Source organism: Cinclus cinclus, chromosome 16 (assembly GCF_963662255.1).
Source record: "Cinclus cinclus chromosome 16, bCinCin1.1, whole genome shotgun sequence".
Taxonomy (NCBI): domain Eukaryota; kingdom Metazoa; phylum Chordata; class Aves; order Passeriformes; family Cinclidae; genus Cinclus; species Cinclus cinclus.
Genome location: NC_085061.1, coordinates 10,445,585 through 10,466,227, shown reverse-complemented (window position 1 = coordinate 10,466,227; position 20,643 = coordinate 10,445,585). Strand labels below are relative to the sequence as shown.

The window sequence follows — 20,643 nt, the reverse complement described above, 5'->3', positions numbered from 1 at the left end:
ATAAGACTTTAGCAGTACATGCCATAAGCTGGGCTGGATGACGTACCTGCAGCCTTGAGGAACAGATTCCCATCACTTGGCACAGGCTGTTTGGTTCTCCCAGCAGTGCAGACCGGAGGTCTCAGTGCTCTGATCCAGGCTTAGGACTGGCAGCCTGAGGAAGCCTTGGACCTATGTGTCTGGAGGGTTCTCAGGTGAAACTCTTATTGCTCTCGGGATATTTATAGTGGGTGTTTGTGCAGTCAGTATTTGCCTTTACCTCGGCATCTCTTCCACTGCCAGCTAAAGTTACTGTCACAGCCCTGTCAGCTTGTATGTTCCTGGGGAAGGGACCTGTTTTGGCCACAGGCAGTTTGGTTGCCAAACATGCCTTCTGACATCCAGATTCAATTTAGCAGCTTGGATGGGTCCTTTCTTCTTCACAGACAGATAAGCAGGGCTGAGAGCTGTTTTTAGGATTCATCTTCTCAGCTTCTTATTTTGGGGTCTCCTCAGCTCCACCTGTATGAAGCTAAAAATTCCCAGCAATACAGTGCTGCGTGTCCCAGATATGCAAAATTCCATGAGGAAAATCTTACAGCTCATCCAGTTCCACCCCCTGCCATGGGCAGGGACACCTTCCACTATCCCAGGTTGCTCCAAGCCCTTGGACACTTCCAGGGATCCAGGGGCAGCCACAGCTTCTCTGGGCACCCTGCACCAGGGCCTCCTCACCCTTACAGGGAACAATTCCTTCCCAATATCCCATGTGTCCCTGTCCTCTGAAAGTGGGAAGCCATTCCCTGTGTCCTGTCCCTCTAGGCCCATGTCCACAGTTCCTCCCTAGCTACTCTGGAGCCAATTTAGGCACTGGAAGGGGCTCTAAGGTCTCCATGGAGCCTTCTGTTCTCCAGGTTTATCCCCCTAGCTCTGCCAGCCTGGCTCCAGAGCAGAGGGACTCCAGCTCTTGGAGCGTCTCTGTGGCCTGAAACATTTCTTAGCGTCAAATTCCCAAAACAGTGCTGCTGCACAGTTTTCCCAGCCTCAACCAGCATCATTCCCATCTCTCCCTTACAGGTCCATTTCCCTGTATCCTGCTGACAGGAGCAGCTTGTATTCTGGACAAGCACTGGCATAATGGAATGACAAGCATGGCTCAAAACCTAATTACAAACCAATTCCAGGCCAGACAGGGATATTACATTCATACACAATTATAGTCCCCATCATTTTTCTTTCCTGGGAGAGATTCATCAGCAGTGCTGGAGCCCACATCAGCTGTGCAGAACCACATCTCATCAGCTTTCCTCAGGTACAAGGGGGCCAGTGGGGCCAGGGTGTCAAAATGAGGGTCTTGGGATGGACGTGTCAGGATGGGGATCACAGGATGGGGTTTCTGGATGGATTCTCAGCATGAGGTGTTATGATGGGGTCTCATGATGGAGTCTCACGATGGGTAGGGTCTCAGGATAGGATCTCACGATAGGGTCTCACGAAGAGGATTCAGGATGAGATCACACGATGGGGTCTCATGAGGAAGGCTTCCTCCGCCAACCTTCTCAAGATGGCGGCGCCCTTCTCGTGATGGCGGCTCCTCGGGGCCGGTCACGTGCCGCAGGGCGGGTGGGGAATCCCCACACGTGCCGAGGGCGCTCACGTGACCAGGAGCAGGAGATGCTGCGGGGCGGGGCCGCGCCCAGGCCACGCCCCCGGGTCGCGGTGCCCCCGGAGCGGGGACAGCGCCCCGGGCCCGGCGCTCGTCGGGCGGCGCGGCGGGGCCCGGCTGCACGGCCCCGCGGGCCTTGTTCTTCACAGTGTCGGCTCAGAGAGCCGGGGAGAGGCGGGAGCTCACCCTCCGCCTGCCCCCAGGGCGGTGCTCCGCTACCTCTGCCCCTCACCTGCTGTCCAGTCCCGCGGCAGCCGCTCGTACCGGAGCCGCGGCCTGGCCTTGCTTCGCCACGCCCGGTCCCCGCCCCCTACGCCGGCCACCGCGGGTTCGCGGTTCCCGCCGGCTCTCGCTGCCCCGCGATGCCATCTAACAAATCTGTCTCGGACGCGCCCATCGTCCAGTTCACGAACTGCCGCATCCTGAGGGACCACCAGATCCAGAGGTGAGGCGGGGGGTACCGGCGGTACCGGCGTGGCTGGCGGTACCAGGGCTGTTGGAGGTACCGTGATGTCCGGCGGTACCAGCGCTGTCCGGGGATATTGTGTCCGTGGGTACCATGGCTGTGTGGTACCAGGGGTGTGGGGGCTCCCGGACGGGCTGCCGACCTGACCTGACACCTGCAGTGCCGAGGGACTGTCCATGTTCCCTCCGCCAGGTTTTGGAGGAACATGGGGCGGGTGTGGTGTAGGGTCTCTGTCGTTTTGTCTCTTCTGCCAACTCCCTGGCGCTTTGGCTATAATCGCCACCACCTTTGAGGGGCAGCCCATGAAAATCCCATTCCCTTGCGTTTTGTGGAGCCAGAGCCAGGCAGAGAAGGCTGCTCGCTGTGTCCCAGCTGGAAGAACAGCCGTGCTCTGGCAGACATCGCAGTGCCCGTGGCAGGAGGTGCCGGTGGGATCCACTCTGCCCAGGATCGCTGTCACTGGGCAGGGCTGCTTGCTCCACGTGCTGCAGATGGTACCAGAGCTTGGTGTGTGTGACTGTCCCTCCAGGGAGGACCTGTGGGTGCGAGAGGGGAAGATCCTCAACCCAGAGAAGCTCTTCTTTGACGAGAAGGGCTCTGCTGATGTCCAGCTGGACTGCAAGGACAGCATCATCGCCCCAGGTTTCATCGATGTCCAGATCAATGGTACAGTGAAGCTACATGCATTCACGAACTGGGGGCATTCTGGGCTTGTCCATCCGTGACCCCCAACCCCACTGCACTGCGGGTTTCCTGCCCATGACCAGATTTCAGCTGCTTAAGTGAGGTGTGAGTCACCCAACCAATGACAAAGAGCAATTTTGTCTGTGGTTCTTGCTGTTGTGTAAATGATCCCCTTTGGCCAGGTGAGGGTTTCCTCTGAACTCATTTTTATCTATATTTTATCTTGCCTCTGCGCTGGCAGGGTCCCTGCCCTACCCCTTCCAGGACATGGGAGGAGAAGGCCAGACTTCCCAAAGGAATAACAACAATTAACTGCAATAGCTGTCTTCAGAAAGAAAGGGGCTTGTTCTATGGTAGCTAAAGTTGGAAGTCAGATCCCTTTTCAGCTGGGAATAGTCACATTTTGCCCTGCATCAATAAAAAGGTTGTGCTTGCAAAACACTGGGCTGCTGTGGGGAAGAGCACTTCAGGGGGACAGCAGTGGGGAGATTTGTACTTGTGGAACCTTGGAATGTAGGACAGAAGTGCTGGTGGAGCTCTCTGTGTCAACACCCTGCAAATGGACCATCTGCCTTGAGTCACACAAAGTCTTTCTTTGGTGTTTCTGGGTGGAACTCACCCACTGAGAAAGCTGCAGTTTCACCCCTGCTTTGTTTGTGGTGCAGGAGGCTTTGGGGTGGACTTCTCTTTGGCTACAGATGACTTCAAATCAGGTATTGACCTGGTCAGTCAGAAAATCCTCTCCCATGGAGTGACCTCTTTCTGTCCCACCCTGGTGACCTCTCCTTCATCTGTGTACCACCAGGTAAGGGGCCTTCTCCCCTCCTATCTTCAGGGTGATCAGGGACTGAGGTTGGTATCAGGAGGTGGGTGGGCCAAGACTGGGATAGCTGCCAGGGCAGAAAAGCTGTGGGCATAAGGAGTTGGACTCTACCCTGGGTTTCTTGCCCTCAGCATTTAGAATGCTGAGACAGCCATGTCTCCCAAGCAAGCTCTGCAAACCAAGGCTTGGAGACAATTTTTCCTTTGTGGGCTGTGATGGTCCCAAGTGGTCCAGCTACACATCTCCCTGTGGACTTGATGTTTGGGTCGGATTTGGCAGGCTGGGGGGCTGTGTCTGGGTTGCCATGTCTGACAAACCCTTTCTCTAGGTTCTCCCTCAGATCAGTGTAAGAAACGGTGGAGCCCATGGAGCAGGAATCCTGGGTAAGTGGATTTGTTCCTCTGTGGTGCTACTCTAGGTGGGCAATTATTTTGTTCACGGTTGAGGTGAAGGAGCACAAACAGGGACTGGGACTCTCGATGGGAGGAATGCACAGGTGAGCACAGACCCACCTTGTCCTTCAGGCTGTGCCTGGCCTTTGCTGTGTTCTCTGTCATCATTCACACACTGTTCCAGCCCCTTTGGGGCCCCTGGAGCAATGACAGGGGGGTGGCTTGGCTTGGCCAGTGGCCAGCACTGTATCCTCACTGTGCTGAGCTCATGGTTGCCTGAGCCATGTGTTTTGCTGCAGAAAAATGGCAAGAGTGTGACATAGCAGAGTAGACATAGCAGGTTTTGTGGTCCTTGGCAGGGAGAGAGAGGGGTCATGGTTTGTTCCTGTTTGGACAGGAGCCCACCTGGAAGGGCCGTTCATCAGCAAGGAGAAGAAGGGTGCCCACCCGGAGCACTGCCTCCGCACCTTTGAGGCAGGTGCCTTCCAGGACCTGCTTGCCACCTATGGATCCCTGGACTGTGTCCAGATAGTGACCCTGGCCCCTGAAATGAGGAGGAGCAGTGAGGTGATCCGGGAGCTCACCAAGAGGGGCATCTGCGTCTCCCTGGGTAAGGACTGGGGCACCCAGGGCTTAGGGGGGCTCTGGCCACCCCTCCCTTGGGGCTGTGGGATCTCTAATGGTGTGTCAGTGCAACTGGACAGGCTGGGATTCTCTTTTGCCTGGCCTGTATGGAGATGACGGACCTGTCACAAATGGGGACCTTGCTTGATGCTGTCAATCTGTTGTGGCAAGGGTCAAAGTTTGTATCAACTGAGGAGCCCCTGCAGTAAACACAAGGTGCTGTTCTGACACAGGGAAGAATAGCAGTCTTAGTTGGAGGTTTGATGATGTGGAAGGGTTCAAACTCTGAAGTTCCACTGTTTTAGGCCTTATGTGACAGGTGAAATAATTTTCCAAAGGTTACTGTTGGTTTGATAACTCTGTTTTTCAACTGCAAGTGCTGTAGAAACCTCTCCCTCCAACATCTGGCTGGCCACTGACTTAAAACTGGCTGTGTTTTTCTTTTCGTTTGCTTCACAAACTCTTATTTGTCTCAGATTATTGAAGAAGTCTTTTATTTTTAAAGAGAGGAAGTTATTCAGGGCAAAATTACACCTCAAGTGAGAAGGGCATTCATACAGCAGATTATCTCTTATCCCACAGCCAGATAAAGAACTCCAGAAAGGCAAGGTTAGCCCACAGAGCTGCTGTCCTGTTTGGGAAACAGACGTTTCCTTCTGGATAGTTTAATTCCCATATGCCTTCCTGGCAAAGTCCCCACTGTTGTGAGGGTATCCTCTGATACCTCTCTACAAAAGATTTAAGTATCTGAGGCCAGCAGAAAGGAGTGTCACTGGACCTCAAACCCAGCCTGAAGACAACATGCTGTGAGCAAGGCAACATTTGTGACGGCTGTGATATGAACACTGAAGGAGTTCAGGTGAAACACCCACCCCCAGAGCCCCCCCAGGTCATGGCCAGACACATCTGTGTTGAGGCTGCACCTCAGGCCAGGGTGGGCATTAGAGCATAGTCCAGTGATGGAGTGTCTTTGCTGCTGTAGGGAAATCAGTGGAGAGATGAGCAGAGGAATCAGGCGTTGGTCTGTGTTCCCAGGTCACTCAGTGGCTAATCTGTCCCAAGCTGAGGAGGCTGTGCAGCACGGAGCAACCTTCATCACTCACCTCTTCAATGCCATGCTGCCGGTGAGTCCCCAGAGGCACCTGTCCTGCTCCATGGCTGCTTTTGGGCTTTCTCTGCCGCTCTCCATGGGTCTGTGTTCTCCCCAGCTGTTTTTGTACCATGCTTTGCAATGAGGTTTGGCACTGAATCTCTGACTTCACATTCCTACTTCTGGATCTGAAAGAAACTCAAGGTTGTAGCAGATTCTTGAAGTTCATTACTGAGAAGGACTAGGAAGTGTTGGGGTGGGTGAGAGCTGGACATGCCCTCTCTCTGTGCACCCAGACCCCCTCCTATGTGTGGGCAGCAGGGGAATGGGGGATTCTGCCACACTCAGGTGAGACCCTACCTGCAGAGCTGCCTCCAGCCCTGGTGCCAACAGCAGAAGGACATGAAGCTGCTGTAGAGAATCCAGGGGAGGCCACAGAGATGCTCTAAGAGCTGGAGCCCCTCTGCTCTGGAGCTAGGCTGAGAGAGCTCGAGGGGGGTACACCTGGAGAAGGCTCCAGGGAGACCTGAAAGCCCCTTCCAGGGCCTAAAGGAGCTCTGAGAGAGCTGGAGAAAGACTCTGGACAAGGACCTGAAATTACATGACAAGGAAGAATGCCTTCCCACTGCCAGAGGGCAAGGTTAGATGGAATATTGGGAAGAAATTACTGGCTGTGAGGGTACTTGGACTGTGGCACAGGATGCCCAGAGGAGCTGTGGACTGTCCTGTTCCTGGAAGCATTCAAGGTCAGGTTGGATGGGGCTTGGGGTATCCCTGGGATAGTGGAAGGTGTCACTGCCCATGGAAGGGGTTGTAACAAGATAAGCTTTATGGTCCCTTCCAACTCAAACCATCCCGTGATTCTGTGATTCAAGGCAATGGCCAGGTTTGCCTGGTAAAGCTGCCAGGCACTGTGTGATAGAGATGACAGCTACATTCCCTGAAGGGCGGTCTCAGCCAGTACATTCTGTTGATCCTCCACAGCTTGTCCCCTCTCTCCCCTTGAGCAGTTCCACCACCGTGACCCTGGCATTGTGGGGCTGCTGACAAGTGACAGGATTCCTGCTGGGCGGAGGGTCTTCTATGGCATGATTTCAGATGGCATCCACACCAACCCCGCTGCCCTGCGCATCGCCCACCGAGCACACCCCAAAGGTGAGCCATGGCAGTCCCCACAGTGTCACCAGCCACTCCGAGCACTGCACCATCTCCCAGAAGACACTCATGCTTCCCTTGCTGTCTGGAAGGTTGCAGCCACATGTGCTGATCTGTCAGTCCTCTTGCTTTGGTGGGATGTGACTGGAAACATGTGGTCCCTCTCTGGGAGGGTCAACGGGGCACAGTGCTTGGAGCTGCAGCGAAATCAGCTGCAGTGTTGACAGGGCCCCTCTCCTTGTGTTCTGCAGGGCTGGTGCTGGTGACAGATGCAATGGCTGGCATGGGGCTGGCACCAGGTCGGCACACGCTGGGTCAGCAGGTGGTGGAGATTGATGGGCTGAACACCTACATCGCAGGTAAGTGCTGTCCCTCTTGCTGAAGAGCTCGGGACAATGCTGCCACCGGCACCATTCCTGAGGAGCTGAGCACACCTTGCTGTCCCTGTAGAGATATGTATTGTCTCTTTACTATAACACTACCTCTTCTTGTTAGCTAATTTCCCTAAGTTTCAAATTCCCAAGTAGATGAAGACTGGGAAGGTATTTCAGAGAAGGAGCATTCCTTTCTCCATCCCCTTCCTCTGGCAGCAGATGCCTGCATTGTGAGCTGGTTTTACCCAGTCCGGCTGGTCTGATAGTGGAGCTGGAGGTAACACCCATGTGCTCCAGCAGTAAGTGGCTGCAGGCCCTTCAGCTTGCCCCTCCTGCCACCCAGGACTTCTGCACTTCTGGTCCCATTATGCTTCCCTAGTAACCTGCTTTTTGCTGTGAGCTATAGGCACTACTCAGTGCCATCCTGTTTCTCTCCCAGGTACAAAGACCCTGAGTGGCAGCGTGGCGACCATGGACACCTGTGTGCGGCACTTCCAAGAAGCCACAGGTAAGAAAGCCACAAGCTGCTGCTCCCTATGTTGACATGGGAGGAGGTCTTCCTTTTGCCAATGTGTCCATTCCACCAGGAATGTTCCCTCTTACATGACACATGGCAAGGGCTGGATCAGTGCCCTCAGATGAGCCCCTTTTTGAGTGGAAGTTTCATGTTAACCCATAGAACTAATGGGAGGTGAGCTCTCCTGCTTCTTCCTCACAAAAGTTAATGGCTTTCCCTTCTCCATACCCTAGGTATTCACTTTTCCTATGCCTGCTCTCTCCTGCAGGGATACTTCCCTTCCAAGCTCCAGCTGGCTGTGCTGAGGGTGTTCCAGCTTGGGTCCATCAATGTGTTTGTTGCCTTGTCCAGGGGGATTTGGGCTCTTCTGGAAATGGGACTCTGGCTTTGGTCCTAATGTCTCCCAAATTCTCTGTCCAAGGGTGCTCAGTAGAGACTGCGTTGGAGGCGGCATCTCTGCATCCCGCTCAGCTCCTGGGGATTGAACATAAAAAGGGGACACTGAATTACGACTCCGATGCAGGTACTGGTATGGGCCCAGCACATACTGGTATGGAGACAATGGTGTCAGGGCTCACAAGTGCTGGAGCAAAGCAGGGGCTGCTGTAAGCACATGCTCATCCCCTGTGTCAGTGGGAGCTGCAGGAAGGCTTTCTCTACCTGGGATATGCTCTGGGCTTTTGCTAGAGTGTTTTTTCCCTTGGATGCTGGTGGTCTTGGGGAAACCGTTTGGAGTGCCCCCCCCCACATCTCAGCCGAGCAGAGAGCAGAGCTGCCATTGCCAGAATTGCACTGCAGTGCCATCCTGGGGTGGGGAGAAGCCCTTCCCCAGCCAGCTCCAGCAGCTCCATTCTGACAGTTGCTTTCTTTCTCTCTTGTCCAACACAGATTTCCTAATGCTGAATGACAACCTGTATGTGCAAGCCACGTACATTGCCGGCGAGGAAGTTTGGCGACAGGATGTGTCAGGCATGTGACACTGAGCTGTCCCAGTGCCCTCCAAGGCTCCCTGGGACTATGGTTAGCAGCTTTGGCAACCACCCCATTTCTCTCTTTTGTCTTTCTTTCCCAATTCCTTCCTGCAACTCCCTCAAAGGAGCCTCATACCAAAGAGCTGCATTTTCCAGCTTTCAGTTACAGCCATGCCTGCCACAAATTTGTTGGTGCTCAGTTGGTGGCATGGGGAAGGAAGAAAGCTCTGTGCTGACAAGGAATGCCAGTCCTGGAGTGACCTACAGGACTGCACAGCTGTCCCGCCCCCAGACAGGTGTTCCTGTCACCATCTGACAGCAGTGAGGAGCTGTCCCAGCCTTTGCACGGTTTATATAGCACACACAAACCTGCTCTGCACCCGAGGCAGGCTCAAGCCATTCCAATTCCTCTGCCTGCTGTTTGCTTTGCCCCCAAACAGCCATGACTTATTAGACATCAGCTTCCACCAGCTCAGCTCCTAGCTCTTCCCATGACAAAGTTTCTATTGTGTCAGCAGGAGCTGAGGATCACATTCAGATCTCCTGATAGCCCTTCTGTCATGTGTCCTCAGAGCAAGGCTGCCACAGCTTGCTGACTTGGTGCCCTTGTGGGGCTGAATCCTCAGGCATACATCAAACCCAGGAATTCCAAGGCATTGCTGGTCCTTTGTGCCTTTTCCCTGCATGGGCATCGAGTTCACAGAGCTGGAGATATGAACAGAGTCCTGCCACATAAAAGAATGTTCCTTTCACTCCTTGCCTGGATGGGTTCTGTAGGCTGTGTGCCAGCCATACCAAGAAGAGCCTTCAAACCCATCACCTGATGGGTTTGTGCATCCCTCAAGCCACAGATAGGGAGCTTTTGCTTTAGGGGATGCATCCAAACTGGTGGTGACAGGCTCACCAGCCCTCAGTCCAGCTCAGACACTGAGGGAGAGGAAAACTGCAGTGGGGTTCTGGACTTTGAAGACAAGATATGATAGCTCATTACTTTGTGCTCAGTATCTCCTCCAATACTTGACTGTCAGATTTTTTCCTGATGCTTGCATACCTGTATGTGAGGACTGATGCCGATTTTGACCCTACTCAAGCACTCAGAATAGGCCTCAAGAAACTGTCTCAAGACAGCCTTGGATAAGGCTCAAACCACTGAAGTGGTTTTTGTAAATAGGGGAGGGCTCAGACAACATCTCAGCAAGGGTGGAGATTGTAAGGCAGAGAAATCTGGTGTGGATTGGCAGAAGTGTACCAATTTTTCCAGTACCATTTTATAATCTTTAGCAGCAACATTTGGAAGTGCTTTCCCACCACTTTAGAGCCCTTCTGTGAGCCCTAGAGAATTTCTAACATCAGCTGCCAATGTCAAGAGAAATTATAACCTCCATGGTTGGAAGCATTTGAGAGACACCGAACCGTGCTGTGCTGCTGCAGTACTGACGTCATGGGGATCTTCTGGCTGTTGTTGGAAACAATCCAAGGGGGAAAATGTGTAGGAAACAAGGTGTCTTAATTTTTTTATTTACAAAATGAAATAATCAAAGGGAAATCTAAAATAGAAATTGGATTAGACCGTACCCGTAGGTGTGTTTTAAGCTGTTTTGCTGCCCATGGTGGTGCCTGCTGGCATGGCCTGCGTCAGGCTGGTTCGTGAGGGGCCAGGGCTGGTGTGGGCACTCCTGCGGGGACCTGACCCTCGGCCCGGCCCGCTCGTGGGCACACGCGTGTGCGGCAGGCGCCTGTGGGGCTCAGGGGAGAAGGAGGGAGGCGCAGGGGTCACAAATAGGCGGCCAAGGTGAGCGCTGGGGACTCCGGCCCGTGAGGCCCGGGCGCTCTCGGGCAGCGTGGACAGCGGCCGGAGCGCTGAGGGCGGCGCGGAGCCCGCCCCATCGCGGAGAGTCCGGGGAGCCTGGAGAGGGCTCCGCGGAGGCTCCGAGCTGCAGCTGGCGGGGCCGGGCGGAGCTGCTTCCGTAGCCCAGGCCAGGCCCGTGACCGGAGGTGGGCGGGACGGGGTGGTCGCTTCCTGCGGCGGCGGCGGCGCGGGGAGCCCGGCATGGAGCGGGTAAGGCTGTGCTGCTCGGGCCGCACCGGGCCCAGCTCCCGCAGCTTCTCCTTAGCGGGCTTCCCAGCGCTGGTGCCTTTCCCAGTCCCTGCCCATCTACTTATCCTGAACATTCTTTTCGTTTCCGGTGTTTTAGTGTGCCTTGTCCCCAGTTGGGCTGCAAACCGTAACTTCTACCTGCTTAGCATGAGGCAGCCAGCGTAGAAGTACAGTACGTGGGGCCTCAAGGGCTTGTGTTTAGCCTAAAGATAAATTCTGTGTGTTGCCAGAGCTGCGCTAAACGGAAATTTCCTGCTGTGGAGACATTATGCCGTTGCCTAAGCTTCGGGGAAAATGAGAAGTCTTCCATTTGGGGCCTTTAAAAAGGGACAGGTGGAGAAAAGGATGGGAAAAAAAAATCTGTGGGAAATCCTGGCTTGCTGGGAGTGGTGGGGTTTCCTGCTGGTAAGAGTTGTAATTTTTTTTAACGCAGCGGGGTCATTTGGTGCTCTCCACACAGGACACGTGTCCCTGTGCTGTGTTGGTTTATAAATGAGCTGTTAAACAGCACACCTCCAGTGTAAAGCCAGGTCTGAAATCCTGTGAGAGGGGAGAAAGTCTCAGAAAACTCAGTTTTGGAATCAGTTTTGGAGGTGAGAGATTTGTGCTTCTAAATATTCTGCCTTCCCCACACGATGTCCAAGGCTCCCCAGGGTGTGTTCCAGGAGGAGCTGGAGCAGTGCATTTTGCAACTGGAGACAGATCTCCACCTCACCCCACGTCCCAAACTAGGTATGTTCCTCTTTCCCAGCCCACACCACTTGTATTCTGGCCTCGGGTGTGATTCAGCAGATCTAAGTGTTTTTCTGTTTCTTCTCTCCTCTATGTTCCCTGTTCTTGTGTTATTTGGGATTCGTTGTAAACACAAAACAACATAAAGCACTGAGCTTTAAGGACTGTGTTTCTGGAATTGGTTTTATCTTTCATTCATTTAGTGTTTGTTCTCCCTGTTTTCTGTATTCTTTGTCATGTTCTCTTTTCCCCATATAATGGCATGTATGGTTCTGCTACAGCTCTGCCTTAGTTTTCCATCTTAAGGAAATACTGTGCCAGTGTGTCTGGCCCTTACAAACCAGTAGGTTTATTTTTGTGAAGCTTGTTCCAGGGAAAAATTACATGGAAGATAAAATTCTATAAGGCCATAGTTTGATCTCATCAGTCCAATCCACAGGACCTGCTGCTGGTCAGTACCTAACCTTGGGAGAGGGCTGTGAACCCTGTGTAAAATGCTCAGGTGAGTGTTTCCTGGTGCACCTGAGGATGGAGCAGTGACTGATAGGTGCCCACACCCTGTGCTTGAGCATCAGGCTCCAAGAAGAATTTAGGTTGAGAGGGTTGTGATTGTTCAGCCTGGAGAAGAGAAGGCTCTGGGAAGACCTCAGAGCTTCATCCAGTGCCTAAAGGGGCTCCAGAAGAACTGAAGAGGGAGTGGGGGGCAAAGGCCTGGAGTGACAGGACACAGGGAATGGCTTCCCACTGACAGAGATTATGCTTGTGTCAGATACTGGGAAGGAATACTTCCCTGTGAGGGTGGGGAGGCCCTGGCACAGGGTGCCCAGAGAAGCTGTGGCTGCCCCTGGATCCCTGGGAGTGTCCAAGGCCAGGTTGGACAGGGCTTGGAGCAACCTGGGATAGTGGAAGGTGTCCTTGCCCATGGCAGGAGTGGATGAGCTTTAAGGTTTCTGCCCAAGCTATTCTGTGATCAGATCATTTTGTTACACGTGTATCCTGTGCTGGTCCCCAGTGCCCAGCAGCAAGGAATGCAGCTCCTGGAGGGGGAGGCAGGATCTGAGCACAGGAACGGGGCAGCAGAAGCAGTGCCCTGGCCAGAAAAGGCACTGAGCCAGGCGAGCTGAGCAGTGCTGCTGATGGTACCCAGGCTCTACCTGGAATCCCAGTTCTTGGAGAAGTCTGGTGAGGAGGCAAATCCAAGCTCTAGCCAGGAATTCAGGGTCTGGATAAATCAGTTATTTGGCTGTAGCCCTGTATGCATGAGGTACTCAGTAACTCCCAGGGGCAGGAGAAGAGCAGCTCCCTGGAGCTTTCTCTATCTCTTGTGTAACTGACTTGGATTGCAGCTAGCCAGACCCTTTGGAATAAGGGTACATGTGCTCAGGACCCTGACACCCAGACGCTGTGAAAGTACATCCCACTTCTGTCCTACCATGGTCAGGGGTGCATCGAGCACATCACTGGCTGAGACAGGGAAGGGATTGTACCACTCCGCCCTGCCCTGGGGTAACCTCACCTCGAGTGCTGGGGGCACTTTGGGGCACTACAATATCAGAAGGATCTAAAAATGTTAGGGAGTGTCCAAGGGGCGGGACATGAGGATGGGGAAGGGTCTGGAGGGAAAGCCATAAGAGCAGCAGCTGAGGGCACTTGGTTTGTTCAGCTGGAGGAGATGAAGCACAGAGCTCACCTGGGCTGCAGCTCCTCCTGAGGGACAGCTCTGATCTCTGCTCCCTGTGACCAAAACAGGACCTGAGGGGATGGCTGGAGCTCTGTTAGGGGGTGATTATTAGGCTGGATGTATGGGAAAGGTTCTTCCCCAGAGGGTGGTCAGGCACTGCAGCCAGGAGAGGTGGGATGTTCCTATTCCACAGTACTACTCTCAAGTTGTTCTGTGGCTTAAGTGAGACAAACACTACAAGACTATATTTAGGATTTCCAAATCTAGAGGTCTTGGGGACTACTGTCACAGAAGACTCTGGTTTTTAGAGAATTTGTTCTAACACAAAAGCTTTGGATTCATGTTGTGGTCAGGCTACTTAAGAGTGTAAGAGTCAAGCAAGAGTCCTGCTTTTCAGGGTATGCTCTCTACTCAGATTTTTCCAGTTTTCCAGAGAAGAGACACTGAGATAGCTTCTGGGATTTGTCTTCACCTTAAGGGAAAGATTGTTAAGCCCTCTGTAGTTTCTGTTCCATTAGGAGTATACTTAGTGCAGTGTAAGAGTCCTACTGTATGTAGTAAGCAGGGGTTTTTTTTTCCCTCTGTAGAAACATCTCACAGTATTTGAGCTTCTAGAAACACTTGGAGCTCCCTTTCAATTGAATGCTACTTATGGATTAGTCAGAGGTGGTATGAACACAGAGCACATTTAGAGAAGAGTCAGTCATCAGCATCCCACAGTGTGGATTTTAAGGCCCACTGTAAACTGTTTATTGTCTCTCTTGGTGTCTTCTGAGAGCAGCAGAAGAGACCCAACACATTTTCAAGGTCCTGTGCTCCCCTGAGATTCCTCTGGCAGAGAAGCAACAAGTGATAAGCAATGTGTTTGGGGATTGTCATCTCAAGATGGATGAGGGTCAGAAGAACGTGGAGAAAGGTGAGTTTGAGCTGTCCCTCGGGGGATGGTGAGATTTGGCTCTTTTTGGTAGATGTCTTAGGTTGCAGCACTAATTGAGTAAATTAATTAAAGGCAGTGCCTTAAGAGTGGAAGCTGCAGTGGCACCCCCATGGCAGGAAACTGGTGCCTTGAGAACAGCAGTATTGAAATAATATTCTTTGTCTTTACTAGGCATAAACCCTGGTATTGTGGAAGTACAGCCAAGCAAGGGGCAGGCTGTCGATGATGTGGAACAGTCTGACCCAACTCCTGAGGCAAAGCCAGAGTTTTTTACATCATCTGGCAGCAACTTCCGATTTGATTTTACACTTGTCGAGACTGACCCAGAACCTGACCCCAGTGACAGTGGTGCTGAGCAGGTACAAAACAATGTCAGAGCCACCAAGCACGAGAACTGGAATGGAGCCTTGAGGTTTACTGCCTCTGGACAAGAACCCAAGTTTGCTTTCAACTTTGCCATCCCAGATGAAGACTGTCCTCATCTTCAGTTATTTCCAGTGAGCCAGTATACAGAGCACACAGCAGATCCTTCACTGCGTGCTGAATCAGCAGCTCTGCCACAGGCTGCAGCCTTGCAGAAACCTGATGTGACTCAAGTGACAGAGAGTGCACCCAAAGAAGATGGAAGCCATGTCACTTCAAAGATCCCCCAGAGAGAGACAGCCCCTGCAGATGAGGCAGTGACAGAAAAATCAACAGGAGGTGGAGCTGCCCAGAAGAAGAAAAAGAAGAAACAAAAACCACCTGTCAGTAAAAACAAAACAGAAGAAAGTGAGACCAGCAGGAAGGCAAAGGCAGAAGCTAGCAGCTGTCCAAATACAGATACTTCCCATCAGGATAAGAAAACCTCTCAGGTAGTTAAATACTGATGGGCTTGCATAATTGATAAACCCTTGAGCTAAAGAGACGCTATCTCTTTGCACAGATGATGGAAGCTGAAAGACCACACTGGCTGCTTACACGTTCCAGCAGCTGTTCACTTTCTCTTCTACACAGCTGAGGAACCTGACCAGTGTAAAGGAGGTTAATGGTCCTTCACATTTGTGTTGAAAGATTTCATGTTTAGGCTTGTGACAGTTAGTCCTGGGGAGCTGGATGCCATGTTTTCCTGAAACATGGAAAATTAAATGAAAATGAAAAATGGGAAAATTAAATTAAAATGAAAATAGGAAATGGAGGTAACTGTCTTCAGCTGGTGCCAAGCTGATGCCTGTGGGTCCTGAGCCAAGGCCCTGTAGCTCTGATGTGCATGTTGCAGGATGAATTGCTTTTGCAGTGCAAGGAGCAAAGCCAAGGCACAGAACTGCCACGTGGTGTAGCCAAGGGCCTGTGTAGCTCAAGGGTTCTGCAGAGAAGGTTCCTCTGTAGGGTGTGACCCAGAAATCACCTGAAGTTGCAAGTTATGTGTAAACACAACATTAAGGCACGCCCTGAGATTTTCTGTTCTGCTAAGGTCCAAGTCTTCATTTTATTTTACTTTCCAGTGCTGGTGTAGGTGTTATGAACAAACAGTGCCAGCTGATCAATACTGTAATACAAGATTGCACAAAACGTTCCTTTTATTAATATTTTGCAAGGAAATTTCGCTGAGTGTTCACCTGCCTCTGGAACACTGAAAGGTCTGCTTCACCTGCTGTCCTACCAATAAACACTGTTGAGCACCAGAGACATAGGAAGAGTAGAAGGTCGGGTAAAGCCCTTCCAGTCCTTTGGAAGGACACTGTTGTAGGTAAAAGGAGACAGTGTGAGGGCATTTGTATTTTCATGTTTGTAACAGTTAAGAGTTACTTCAGTCCCTGGGTGCAGGCCTGTTTCCCTGTCCCAGTGCTTAAAGCCAGCTGGCTTTGCTCAGTGGGGCTTGTCTTCCTTCATCTCCATGGGCTTCGTCTTCCTTCTCCTTGTGCATTTCTGGTTGAGCATGAGGAGCTGAGCACAGAGGAGCTGAGAAGTAAGACTCAGCTTCTGATTTTGTCCATTGTTTGCTTTTTTTTTATTTTGTGCAGGTTTGAGGATAGGGTTTTTTTTATTGTTAATGCTTATTTCTCCCATCTCTAAGTTTATTTGAAAGCTGAACAACTTTCCAGAAAACAGCACCTTCTGACTGGCAGCCACATATTAAATCCATCTAATAGATACAGTGAGTGACAACTAAACCTTTGCACAGTACTTTTAGTTTATCTGATGAAAACCACCAGAAGGAAAATGTAATGAAGTCTATAAAATTATCACCAGAACATGGTATTTGGAATAGTGCTGGCTTTATGGAGTTCCCTTTCATATTGTGTAGCAACTGCTGCTGTAATTTTTGGGTAACTTATTTCCTCTTGCTCACTGTGCCTCATGTTGATAGCAGTCAGATGAGCAGTTGCGGAAAGAGGTGGACTGGTGTGTGACCCAGCTGGAACTCGGCTTGAAGAAGCAGAAACCCACTCCAAGGCAGGGTGAGCATTGAAGTAAAAAAGAACTCTCTTCTGGGGGGGAGCGTTGGCAGGAATGCAGTGGCAGAGCCAGCAGGGAGCCTCAACCTGTGTGTTGTTTCTCCTGTGCTGCAGCTGAGGAGGCTCTCAGGGCAATCAGGACACTGCGCAGTGACAAGGCACCACTGGTGAAGAAGCGTCAGCTCATGAGAGCCATGTTTGGAGACTACAGGAAGAAGATGCAGGAGGAGCTGTGCAGAGATCTGAAGCTTATGGAAACAGGTAGGAGAACTTTGCTTGGTGAGGAGAAAGGGGTTCAGTCCTGCACTATGCTTTTCAGACTGGGGCCTCACTATATGAGATGGCTGAACATCTCTTATTTTTTCTTCCCTCTAAGCTGCAAAATCTGCCAGGATCGTGGAGTTGAAGGGAAGCATCCACAAGAATGGCCAGTTCATCCGGAAGTGCTTGGGAGCTTGCAGGAAAAGCCAAGTTTCAGCAGAATCCCCTTCAGAGTCACAAAGGATACTTAACACAGGCTTATTCAATTTCACAACTCCCCAAGAATTTTGCTTTAATTTCTTTTAGAAAAGGGACTTTGACTAAAACTGTGCCAGATCTCCTGTAAACTGAAGAACGATGGAAAGATGCTGTGCAGTAGGAAATGTCATGCATGAATCTGGTCCTCTTCTAGGGTGCCTTATCTAGAAGTTTAAACCAGATCTGCCTACTGTGCATATGACCCCAAAACGCAGCCTACACAAGTGCTCCTCTGTACTAACACTGGAGAGAGGCACCTTTGAAAGGGTCAGCAGTGTGGAAAGATCTGCTTTCTTTCCTGTAGAATTGACATTAACTGTAGAACCTGTCTTTTATACCATGAGGTTTTCCCTTTCTCCTGTTACTTTCAAATAGACCAGAGCCTTTCTAGCAGCTGAGGCAGCAATGCATACAGCAGGCAATGGTTTGGAATCAAGATCCAGCAGTGGATAGCTGGGTGCTTCCACTCCCTGAGTCTGTGTGAATGCAGCATCTGGCATCCAGCAAACACCAGCAGTACATCCTTGACATGGAGGAGCACGAGCTCAGGGTCTTTGGGGGAAGGTGAGTGAGAACCATTTTTGCTCATTCATCTCTTTCACTGACAGGTACAGACCTAGAATAAAGCTGCACATCATGATTTAGTCCAACCTAGGGATGTAAGGACAGGAAAATAAGGACTTTTTTTTTTTTTTTTTTTTTTGCTGAAGCCAGGTTCTGGACAGCTAGGAAAGATGTACAATCAACTCTAAAAGTTTACTTTATAAGTAGCTCAGTTACAATCACAGTGCCTCAGAGGGAAATTTAGCTGCATGCTAGCCTTGGGTGGTGGTAAAATCAACTCTCAGAGCCCAAAGACTCTCTTCCATTTGATATGTGGAAAGTTTCGGCTTTGTGAATGTGCATCTCTAGTCAGTAGTGCTTGAGTCACAGAACCCATCTTTTAAGTTCATGTATAAAATCTTCCCATCAAGCCTAGAAAATTCTGAAGGAAGTGCTATGAAAGGCTAGTGGTGTCCCTAGGAGCTGTGCTTTCCTCCCTTTTATAGTCCAGTCAGCCTGTGTGGAAAGTGAGAAATGGGAGTGTAGGCAGATTCCAGTATGTGTTCTTGGAGTGCTGAGAGCAGCTGAGACATGGTGAAAAGCATTCGCTGTGAAAGACTAAAAACCTGATCGTGACTCTAAAAATTTTATTTTATTACTAAGCTCTGATGCCGGCAGTTGCATCACAGACTTTTTGTGAGACTTTTTCTTTTAAATTCAAAGTATTTTAGAAGATATTTTAAAGAATTCATGTCTGGGTGTTGGGGGTTGGTTTTCCCTTTTCCCTCTGTGGAATTTCCCCCGTTGTCATGCTAAGATACCTGTTGACTGGGCCCTGGTGGCAAGGGGAAGCCGGGGGCGGGGGGAACCCTGTGATATCCAGAAAGCCAGAGGCGGAGACGGAAGGCTCTGGCTCGCCCCATTTCCCCCCACGGAGTTCAGACGAGAAGGACGATCACCACCTCAGCTCCATCCCTGCCATCCCATCACTGGGAGCCATCCTCACTGCTGTGGGACCCTGCCCTGCTCCCTTCTCGCTGTAACCTGCCACCATCCAGCACTCTGCTGAGCATCGGGACCCACACCGTGAGCAGAGGGCTCTCTCTCCATCTCTCTCCCCCTGGGACAGCTCTGCCATCACCCCCAGCCCTCCTGCGGCTCTGCGGGACCCGCCCGCCCCCAGCACCGGGAACTGCAGCTCAGGGAAAAGGTGCCTGCAGCCAAAAAACACTGGGACTGAGTTACTGTTCTGTTTGTGGGTAATTTCATAGCTGTATTTTTTTGTTATTGTCTTTGTTAGATACACTAGTAAAGAACTGTTATTCCTATCCCCGTATCTTTGCCTGAGAGCTCCCTTAATTCCAAAATTATATATTCCTATCCCCATATCTTTGCCTGAGAGCTCCCTTAATTCCAAAATTATATATTCCTATCCCCATATCTTTGCCTGAGAGCTCCCTTAATTCCAAAATTATAAGAATTTGGAAGGAAGGGGGATTACACTCTCCATTTCAAAGAGATGCTCCTGCCTTTCTTGGTAAATACCTGTCTTTCAAACCAAGCGTTTTCTTTTCAAACCTGAGGTGCAGATTAGCTGCCTTGTGCAAAAGAGCAGAGCAACTGATCATGTGTTTTTTCTTAATCTGTTGCTTTTCAGATGTCCCCAAAATTACAACACTATCAAAATGAATGACCACAGGCAGATGGCAGCAGACTTCTAGTGCTCCCGGGCACAGCTGGGTGTGGCAGCCCTGGGGCCAGCGATGTGTCTCAGGGAAGCAGAGGGGGTCAGAGGGGGTGTCCAGCTCCCCTATTCACTGGGGCTACTGCACAGACCTGACACATGAACCTACATCTCTGTATGCATGTACAGCTGTGTGTGTGTGTGGGTGTGTGTAAACACCTGAATTGGTTTTTACCCTTCTTAATTTTGACCTTTAACTCAAGGAGACCTCAGAAACAGGCTGGAGAATTCTCACAGGCACAGGTTGTGCCAAGCATGGTGCCCACAAAGACAGAAGCCTGCTTGGCTGGTGCACAGGAAGGACCCGTGTTCTGCCTCCTTCCAGGACTCGCTGCTGGGTGCTGAGCCAAGGCCACTCCCATCAGACCTTTCCTCCTGGCAGGCAAGGCCAGTCTCTGGTACTTCTGGACTCCATTGCTCAGTGAGGGCCCATTAGCCTTCCCTGTGCCCTTCTGGTCCAGGCAAGGGGGTTCTCAGCATCATGCCCTGCTCTGCTACAGCAGCTCTGCACCACTAGCAGCCTGCTCTAGGGACAGCTCTTGCAGCTGGGGATCACAACCAGGAAGGTGTCCTGCCCAGGTGCAACTCTTATGTATGGTCCTGCCCATATTTTGCCAGACAGTGAGCAGCAGCAGTACCAGACTCCAGATCTGCTGCGTTTGTGGGGTGAGGAGGGTGGAATCTGTTCAGCAAAAGATTGTTTCCTACACAGTCTGATCTATCCCTAATAGTGCTACAGCTGATACCAGGCTCCAACAACATCATGGGTGGAGCACTGGTTTCACCTCATGGGTTTCTGCACTCTATGCCATTCCATGCATGGTGAGAGTAACCCCAGACAGATCCTGCCTGCTCCCTGGCTGAGCGAGGGGTAGGGAAAACAGATACTGATCCCACTCTCATTCTGAACCGTGGCAGAGACAGATTTTTACTGAACAAGGTTCTATGGAGGGGAGGGCAAGATTGACCATGGCATTGACCCTCATAAAAAGGAAGCCTCATGTATCCTTGGAGTTTCACATTCCTGCTGTGTCCATCTTAGTTGCATCTTCTCCTTGCAGGCAACTGCCTTCTGCTGAGGTCCATGGGCCCCAGCCAGCCCCAGTGCCAGCCACGATGAGCAGCACAGGAGGAGCAAGGCCTCAGCCTTCCACTGTCCAGCCTCTTGTACCAGCCAGCCCCTTCCAGTCAGCAGGGCTGGGAACACGAG

General features: G+C 51.4%; 2 protein-coding genes across 3 annotated transcripts; both read left to right on the top strand.

Moving 5' to 3' along the window:
• The first annotated feature begins 1,967 nt into the window (after positions 1 to 1,967).
• Positions 1,968 to 10,309, top strand: AMDHD2 (amidohydrolase domain containing 2). Of its 2 annotated transcripts, XM_062503385.1 has the most exons (11): positions 1,968 to 2,090; positions 2,641 to 2,777; positions 3,461 to 3,600; positions 3,947 to 4,001; positions 4,408 to 4,620; positions 5,670 to 5,758; positions 6,735 to 6,879; positions 7,131 to 7,238; positions 7,693 to 7,761; positions 8,192 to 8,293; positions 8,659 to 10,309. In XM_062503385.1, exons 1-11 carry the CDS (start codon positions 2,008 to 2,010, stop codon positions 8,745 to 8,747), a joined length of 1,230 nt encoding a protein of 409 aa, XP_062359369.1. In that variant the 5' UTR covers positions 1,968 to 2,007; the 3' UTR covers positions 8,748 to 10,309. The 2 variants fall into 2 exon arrangements, with proteins under 2 accessions (XP_062359369.1, XP_062359368.1); XM_062503384.1 differs by lacking the exon at positions 7,693 to 7,761 and having other exon boundaries at positions 2,006 to 2,090.
• Positions 10,310 to 10,791: 482 nt separating this feature from the next.
• C16H8orf33 (chromosome 16 C8orf33 homolog) lies at positions 10,792 to 19,025 on the top strand. The gene is made up of 7 exons (XM_062503520.1): positions 10,792 to 10,800; positions 11,484 to 11,571; positions 14,034 to 14,168; positions 14,361 to 15,043; positions 16,540 to 16,630; positions 16,742 to 16,888; positions 17,004 to 19,025. The coding sequence occupies exons 1-7, from the start codon at positions 10,792 to 10,794 to the stop codon at positions 17,192 to 17,194; spliced, it is 1,344 nt and encodes a 447-aa protein (XP_062359504.1). The 3' UTR covers positions 17,195 to 19,025.
• Positions 19,026 to 20,643: the final 1,618 nt, after the last annotated feature.